This window comes from Cryptomeria japonica, chromosome 2 (assembly GCF_030272615.1).
Source record: "Cryptomeria japonica chromosome 2, Sugi_1.0, whole genome shotgun sequence".
NCBI lineage: Eukaryota > Viridiplantae > Streptophyta > Pinopsida > Cupressales > Cupressaceae > Cryptomeria > Cryptomeria japonica.
This window is the reverse complement of record NC_081406.1, coordinates 572,602,654-572,611,742: the sequence shown is the minus strand read 5'-3', so window position 1 is coordinate 572,611,742 and position 9,089 is coordinate 572,602,654. Positions and strand designations below refer to the sequence as shown.

Here is a 9,089-nt window from a genome sequence, read left to right as displayed (position 1 = left end):
GTCCATTTGCTGACCCAATTCAGATGATTCTTGAGCCAGGAAATCACACACCTTGGTACCCCAATGTTGAGAAGTCTTTAGAATAATCCATTGGGGGGGCTGATATCCAGAGATGGGCAACCGTCCCAAGAATCCTACCAGAAACTCACCTTATAGTCATCTATGATCTGCCAAGTAAGGTGATTAGTAATCAGACTCCTGCAATTCACCAAAAAGTTCCATAGGGTTGATCCTCTCGAGGGATTTTCAACCGTGAGAATCCTCTCCCTATCACCACTATCCAAATACTTAGCTTGAAGAATACAAACCCATCTCTGCTTCGGCTTGTTGTACATCTGCCACACTAACTTTTCCCCCATAGCTTCATTAATTAGCTTCTAGTCACGCTCCTCCCCCTTTGGGTTTACACACTCTATCCCAGGCTATCAAAGGAATTTTGTCATGTTCCTGATTATCGCTCCACATAAATTTCCTCATTTTCTGTTGAATATTCCTAATGATCGTACCTAGGAGTTTAAAACAAGCAATGGAGAAAATCGGCATTGCCGAAATAACTATGTTCAACATCAGAAGATGACCAACCAGCATGAGCTACTTACTTTTCCAGCCCTCCATTTTTGCTTTGCAACCATCAAGAAGCCCTTTCCAAATCTCCACCTTACCTGCTCCAGCAAAGAGTGACGTACCAAGGAATTTCCTAGGTAGCTGACCAATTCTAATCCCAAAAAGTCTAGCTATAAACCTCTGAGACCCAACTTCAATGTGGAAGAAAATATCTCCGATTTTTGCCAATTTATCTACTGACCAGTAGCCCAACTAAATTTGTTTAGCACTTTTTTCATCACCGACACTTCTTGCATGGAGGCCACTCTGAAAAGACAAGTATCATCTACAAACTGTGAATGGGTTGTAGAATCCACCCCACGAGCTATCTCGATACCTTTCCACAACCTCTGAGAATGCTTTCGAGCAATTGAACGACCAATAACTTTTGCCAATAAAATGAAAAGGAAGGGGGATATGGGATCCCCCTGCCGAATACCCCGCGAGGTAGGAAAGAAACCTTGGGGGCTGCCGTTAACTAAAATCGAAGCATAAAACTGCATAACCATGCGGGAAATCCACTTAATCCAAGACTTGCTAAACCCAAATTTGGCAAGCACAACCAAAAGAAAAGACCTATCAACTCTATCATAGGTTTTTCGGATATATAGCTTTAGAATCATTCTTCTTTATCTACTCTTCATGGCCGTGTGGATCGCCTCATGAGCCACAATAACCCCGTCCACTATATTCCTCCCCAGAGTGAAACCACTATGTTCACAAGAAATCAGTTTGTCTAAAATCAGTTTAAGCCTGTTAGCAACAACTTTTGAGATGATTTTGTAAATAGTGTTACATAGCGAGATCAGATGAAACTCCTCAAAGCCCTCCGACTTATCTTTCTTAGGAATAAGCGCCACCAGAGTACAATTGAATTCTTTCAGAATAAAACCCCTAAACCTTGACTCTTCAACCACTTCTAGCAGCTCACCACCAAGCAAATCCCAAAAGAACTGGAAGAAGAAAGCCTAGAAAGCATCCAGACCCGGCGCTTTCTCCCCACCCAAGCCAAAAACAACAACTTTCAATTCCTTCAAAGAGATAGGTTCCTCGAGCATCCTATTATCCTCCCTAAAGACTAAGGGAGGGATTACCTCCAAAAACTCTGCTTGCATACTATCCTGACCCGCTCTTCCTCCATAAATTCCCTAAAAAAGCCACCACCTCCTTGTTAATCTGAACAAGATCCTCCGTAAGGGTCCCATCCATGAGTCTCAGAGATAAAATTATGTTGAGACTTCTCTTAACCTTCACTGAACTATGAAAAAATTTGGTGTTTCTATCTCCAGCTTTAAGCCAATTCTCTCGCGATTTTTGCTTCCAGAAAATCTCTTCCCTCTGCAGAACTTCCCCATATCTACTAAGCAGGTCTTTCTCTGTGAGATAATCCACTTCGTCCATACCTTCTGCCATGACTTTCGAGTTCAAAGCCCCCAACTCTCCTTCAATCTTGTGTTTTTCATCAAAGATATTTCCAAAAACAATCCTGTTCCATATTTTCAGTTTCTATTTCACATAACTAATCTTTTTAAAGAATTGATAGGCCAAGAAGCCTTCCACTACAGGGCCCTCCTTCCACCAATAAATCACTTGTTCTCTAAAGCTCGACTCCTTTAGCCACATCTTTTCCACCTTGAAGGGACATTTGAGCGAAATTCCATCCTTTTGCAAAACTAGAGAGACCGGGAAGTGATCCGAACTTGAAATAGCTAAAATTTTCGCCTCAAAGACAAGGGGTGCCAAGTTCCAATCCCCTACCAGAAGGAACCTATCAAGTTTCTTAGCAATGTTGGAGAAGCCCATCCTCCTATTGGTCCAAGTGAAATTCCCCCCTTTAGCAGCCACTTCATACAAGGCATTAGAATCCACAAAGGTCTGAAAATCAGATTGAATCCTACACATCCTTCTCACCCCTCCATGTTTATTCGAGTAGGAGAGAGTGACATTGAAATCCCCAACAAAAATCATTAAGGTTTGCCTTACATCCTCTAAAATCTTGGAAATTTCCTCCCAAAGATGACACTTCTCTGTAGTTTTAGTGGGACCATAAACGTTGATTAAGAAACATGAAAAGTTCAAAATCCTTGAATTCACCTTTACCATCTGCCAATGTCTAGAACTTGAGATAGCTTCCACTTGCACTAACTGGGGATTTCATAAGATGCCTAACCCACTTGAAGCCCCCTCTGAATCCACAAAGAAACCATACCACCTTTGTCTAACACTAAGAACTCTAGCCGCTTCTTCGCTACCTAACTTTGTTTCCTGAATGCAAATAACTTCTAGATTCACCTGATCAAAACCTCTTTTGATCAAACATCTCTTGTCAGGGGCATTGCAACCCCTGACATTCCAGGTAAGGAACTTCATTGCTGCCCAGGAGAGAACAGGTCTCTCCCGAATCTAAGAAGTCTGGTTTGCCCCTTCATGTTGCCTGCTTCCTCTAGTAACTTCTGCTTGTTTTTTCTACCTCTCAAATTCCCTTTGGACACCTTAGCGGGATTTGCTTTAGACTATTTAATGGTCCTCAAATCCGCCTCCCCTACCTCTACAGACAACCCCAAAGAATCATCACTCAATTCATCTTCATCATCTGACTCCAACTCCATCGAGTTCCCAAAATCCTCCTTGACCAGGGACATGTGGATGTCTTTGAAACTATTTACCTTTTCCTCTACAGCCCCTGCATCAGCGTCGAAACTTAGGTTCATCGATGTTTTTCCCTTCATGCCACCAATCGGTCCCTCCAACCCAGGCCCAGAAGTGGAGAAAAACATGTGTCAAGAGGGAATCCTCCCTCCAACTACACCAACATGAGGAATAATCACAGGGCCTACCTCCGTGGTCAAGCCATCCATAGGACAACGATCTCCCCAAAGCTCTTCTCTAGATGCTGAAATCGCAAGAGACCCATACACACTACCTGCCAGAATCAGAAAATGATCCAAGGAGGTCTCCCCCAACGAGCCATTCCCATTCGCAACAACCTCACCAACAGTAGGAACAAAGGCCTTGGCTTGATCAACTAGCTTATCCTCCTTTACCTTTTTAGAAGCCAAGGATGCTTCAACCCCACCCCTATCTACAACACTATGTCGAAGAATCCCATCTAGTCTTTCTGCCATATCAAAGACAGGGACCGACTCTATGATTAAGATATCCGACACCTCCTTTGCTCCCTCCATTGTTGCTAACAACTGGTCCTCCAATGCTCTGTCTGCCCTGCCCTTGCCCTTCTGACTTGCCTTGCAATTGGGCTCCTCATGCCCCCATTCTTTACAGGACTTGCACTTCACCATGATCTCCTCGACTTCAATCTCTTGCCTCCATAGGCCCTCTAGAGAGCGGATCTCAACGGCCTTGGGGAGCCCCGGGTGCGGTTTCCACATGATACAAACACGAGCATATATACATGAGTCCAGTTTGTCAATAGCTTCATCAGATTTAATAAATCTCCCTAACTCATCACCAATCACCTTGAAGACTTCCTCCTTCCAATATTCATGTGGGAGGTTGTAAAGTCTAATCCAAACAGGGATCTCCTCAATGGTGGCTTGTCTGGGATCAAAGTTGGGGGTCCAATCTTTGATGTAAAACCCTATTCCCATCATCATGAAAGGCCCATTGTTCATTAACTTGTTTTTTTCTCCTTCTGACCCAACAATGATTAAGAAGAACCCATTAGTTAGGGTTTTAATCTCAAATTGGCTCCCCCACTCCTCATCAACCCATTTCCTAACCTTGGAAAAGGTAGGGCAATCCCCTCCCCACTTCATGAAAAATGCTCTAGCGTGCAAAAATTGAACCGATTCCTTCCAAGCCGTTGAGTCTATGCAGATGTTGATAGTTCTCTTTTCAGACATCACCGGTACCTCAACAGAGATAGGGTTCTTCGCTGGTGTTGGAGTCTTCTTCCCCAACCTTTCCTTCATCTATTTTTTGCTCCACTTCGGAAAGTTCAGAAGCCGAGAATGACCCCATTTATTTTTATCTTGCTCGAAAGAGAATCCGACTTCACCAAAACTACCTTTGTCTCTCCTCTTGCGATCCAAGTCCTACCACTGCCAATGGTTAGCATGCGGTGGAAGCTAGGGCCGCCTGTTTTCCAGATGCCTGGAACCATTCTCCCATTCTTGTGCGCGAAAACCGCCGCCTCCTATAAACCCTAGCTTCCTCCTACGTTCCATTGTGGTACACATAATTTGAATAATATGATATTCTGATTTATTATCTACACTATTAGATAGAATTATAATTTATTGATATTGATTTGAGGATATTTTTAAACAGTAGCATCTATAAAATAATTGGCTAAGTGAGTCGATAGATGACATAAGATTTAATATAGTATATCTAGAACCTTTTTAATCATTCTACTAAGACTTATATAACGAAAGGTGGTGTATTTAGAATTAATATTGTGTGCAAAGTATTGATCTTATTAAGAACATCGCCTATATGGAACAAATTAGTTTATGAACAAGAACATAAGTTTTTGGTTTATGTGTTGTAAGAATAAATAAAGATTCACCTTAGGATTAAGAATGATGTAGTTACTAATGTGTAGGAGTTCTTGTAGATCAGAAAGTTCTCGTAGATCATAATCAATCAAAGGTCAGCATGATGTTGTTATTATTAGGTACTTTATCAAGGCATGTTTACTTTTAAATTGTCAGTTTGTAAAATGGTAATGTTTTAGCAGTCTTCAATTTCATTTGTATAACCCACATTATTTTGTTTACCATTTGATTTGTTTAGATCATTAATATTTCAAGTTACATAGTAATATTCATGTTTATTGTTTTGAATATATAAGGCCCTGGGATTAATTTGAATATATCTATGTATATTACTCAATGATGTAAAATATTTATTTTCAAACGAGGATGACAATTATATTGTAGTTCTATTGAATCTTAGGTTAAAGTTATGAAATTCTAATGAGTTTTATTCTTGTAGTTTGCCCTTGAGACAAGGTCAGTTATATGAGGTTGTCATGATGCAATAAGATAACTTGAACAACTTTTAGCAAAGGTTGATCTAGATTCTTTATAGTTTTACTTGGTTTTGAGACAACTACATGCATGAACAGACCTCCAACACTACCATTCTTAGAACAAAACCAATCCACAACCACCTTTGTTATAATAGTATTTGTAAACTTATGGAAGTGACCATTGTCAAGAGTCAAGACTGCTTGTAATGTCCCATTTGTAGATAATTCACTTTTATGAACCCAAGAACCCTTCCCATATTTTCTGTGGGATAAGGGGAAGTTGTTAGGGAACTAATTTTAATTTTTGGCTTCAAATTGATTATTAATCGACACAATGGATAAAAAAGGACATTTAAATAATGAAATATTATTGATTGTTCTAATCGCCCCAAAATGGGACATGGAAATTCTTATTGAGGGCCTAAGCTAACCCCAATGCATTTGGCATCTTCATTTACAATCATTCATTCGTACTTGTTGATCTGTTGATAATAAGATAGTAGTATATAGGAATTTTGTAACAAATTTGATTTCTCGGGTTTCTGCATACAAGTAGTAAAATCTAGCAATTTGCAGTTTTAACATGTTATCTTCTGCATTTTGAATAATAGTTGCATTATGTCATCCCTTAAATTACTCTAATTAATAACACATTTGAACTGATTTGAGTATATTATAAATATTAGTTATATGACAAGATCAAATATAGGTTGTAGTGCACATTCAGCCTCTGATAAACCACGCCTGCATCCAAGGCTGCAAAGAATGCATAACCGTCATTCCTAGCGAGCCTCATATTTTTTTATATTTATTTTCAAATGAGGGTGACAATTATATTGTAGTTCTATTGAATCTTAGGTGAAAGTTATGGAATTCTAATGAGTTTTATTCTTGTAGATTGCCCTCGAGACAAGGTCAATTATATGAGGTTGTTATGATGCAATAAGATAACTTGAACAACTTTTAGCAAAGGTTGATCTAGATTCTTTATAGTTTTACCTGGTTTTGAGACAATTACATGCATGAACAGACCTCCAACACTACCATTCTTAGAACAAAACCAATCCACAACCACCTTTGCAGCACTGGGCAGGATCTACGATGCCCTACAATACTTAATGCACACAAACAACACATAAACAAACACCATCCCAATACCTGGTTGTTTGGATTGTATTTGCCTTAACGTGAGGTAAGGTTGTCTAAGTCTGTAGTGATTCTTGGATGGATTAGTGTCTAGATGGGGATTCCTAGAATTGATAGTGATTTTCTTGTTAAAAGTTGTGGGATGTTGATGCTCTTTTGGACCACATGTTGGTCCTTATCTTTGTTGCAATGATGGTTAGTCAGAGAGTTATGTGATGCGACCTAGACTTGCAGGTGAGTCAAATTGTCATTTTTGTATGCTTGATGTGTTTGCTATATTATGCACTGAAGGTGCTTTGTTCTTGATTTATAGGCTTTAGGGAGCAATCCTAGTCCTACGGGAGAGGGTGTAATGCCCCCTCTTGTTTTCTATTTTGCATTGCATGCTTCTTGATTTGGGCTTGAAATTATGCATATGGTTGCACCATTTATACTTTGGATGTGAATCTTTTTGAGGTGCTTTAACCCATTCTAGATGCTTCAATGTGAACCTACATGACTTTGAGTATTTTCACATGCTCTATTTTGATATATGTTTTGTGAATGTTCTAGACTAGTGATGTGTTGGATTGATTCATGGTTAACTTGGTCACGTTGTTGCATTGAGATGCATGGTTTCTTTCTCATGCCCGGGTGTGAGAACCATTGCATTAATTACTAATTTGGATACCTAATTTATTGCATTATTACTATGGTGTAATATAGACCTTTTGTGATTTGATGATTAAGATAGATTAATGTCATGATTCAAAATTACCATATGTGAGATTTATAAATAAATTATAATTTGATTAATGATTAGAATGAAACAAGGGATGTTAACTTGATAAATTGATTAAAAGTAATAAATTATATTTTATGTTATTCTATTTTGTTTAAGAGATTAATTTCTTAGTGGTGCAGATGAGGATATTCGTGTTAGATGTTGTAGTTCAACATATTTAGTTTGACCATGTTATATTTATTTGATGAGATATCATGTTACTAACGATGTTATGATTTTGACCCCATTTAGGGAATATTTATATGCTCATCGTTGTGGTGAAATAATATTGATGTCATCATTTAATTTAGTGACGAGATGAGAATATTATTGTGTTTTAATTAATGATTAGATGTGAAAGGGGTGATATCACATCATTTGATTATATGAGAATGCATACGATGTTAAAATCCATCCAATCAATTACTGAGAGGGGGGGGGGGTGAATCAGTTGATATAAAAACTGATAAAACTTCACCAATCTCAAAATCAAACTCTCAAAGTAAACTTAGAACTATCAATGCAATATCACTGTCAAGATAAAAACTGTCAAGCTAAACTGGTTGACTGTGACAACAGATAATAGTAAACAACTTGTAACAAACATCCAAATGCTTTTACTGATATAAGTAAAACTTCATATTGCTACCGGTTATCATGACTTGTCAAAGTGGATTAAGTAGTTAAGCAAATCGACCATAAAAACATAACCACAAAAACATTCACCACTTGACACAATATTTTTGATGTGGAAACCCACATGGGAAAAACCATGGTGAGATGAGACTCACAAGATAACTATCTGAACTCTTCTGAAGTTTGCCCTATTAGGAGCCAAGCCTGTTAAAGCTTTACAAAAAGTCTTGTTAAGAACTGATCCTGTTAGGGACCACCCGGTTAAGGGATTGACTATAATGCCTTGTTAGAAGAAATACCTTGTGAGGAGTAACCGTTGTAAAGGATTTAGAATCCAAGCTAATGGATCACCTTGTTAGAGGATTTGAATAACACCAAGCTTGTTAGATATTACCCGGTTAAGGGATTTAATTGATGTAATTGTTAGAAAACAACAAGAGTTTGTTGATCTGTTAGAATAGCAAAACACTTGCTTGCTCAAATCCTTTTCATGCTCCTATCTTCTTTTTACTCAAACTGTAGATACATCATCCGGTTCGACAACCACACACTCAATTCAACTTTGCCAACATTGAAACTAAACAAATCAACTAGGTCGGTAACACAACAAAAACCTAATTCTCATAGAGATTACAAACAAGTTGGTTCAAGTATGACTGTTGGATTACATAATAATCTCTACACATCATTCAAGAAAGCCTCGACCGCTCCTTGATCACCACTTCATCGAACTTGGTAACTCATCACACACTTTGCATTTATGCAATATACTTGCTCATTCCCAAGACAAAAAACCGTTAACTCAACATGCCAAAATTACTTTGAAACTCTCTTCATACAATATGCATACGTGTCATAATCATTACCGCTCATCATCAGATCATAAACCAATATAACCAATTCACCAAACTTAATCGGTTAGGGTTTCTCAAAACAATAGGTAGG

The 9,089-nt window shown here is 38.5% G+C and overlaps 1 protein-coding gene across 1 annotated transcript; it reads right to left on the bottom strand.

Annotated features, from left to right (window-relative positions):
• Positions 1-3,383: 3,383 nt before the first annotated feature.
• Positions 3,384-4,535, bottom strand: LOC131866352 (uncharacterized). Its single transcript, XM_059215446.1, has one exon. It carries the CDS (start codon positions 4,533-4,535, stop codon positions 3,384-3,386), a length of 1,152 nt encoding a protein of 383 aa, XP_059071429.1.
• Between the last annotated feature and the right edge of the window lie 4,554 nt (positions 4,536-9,089).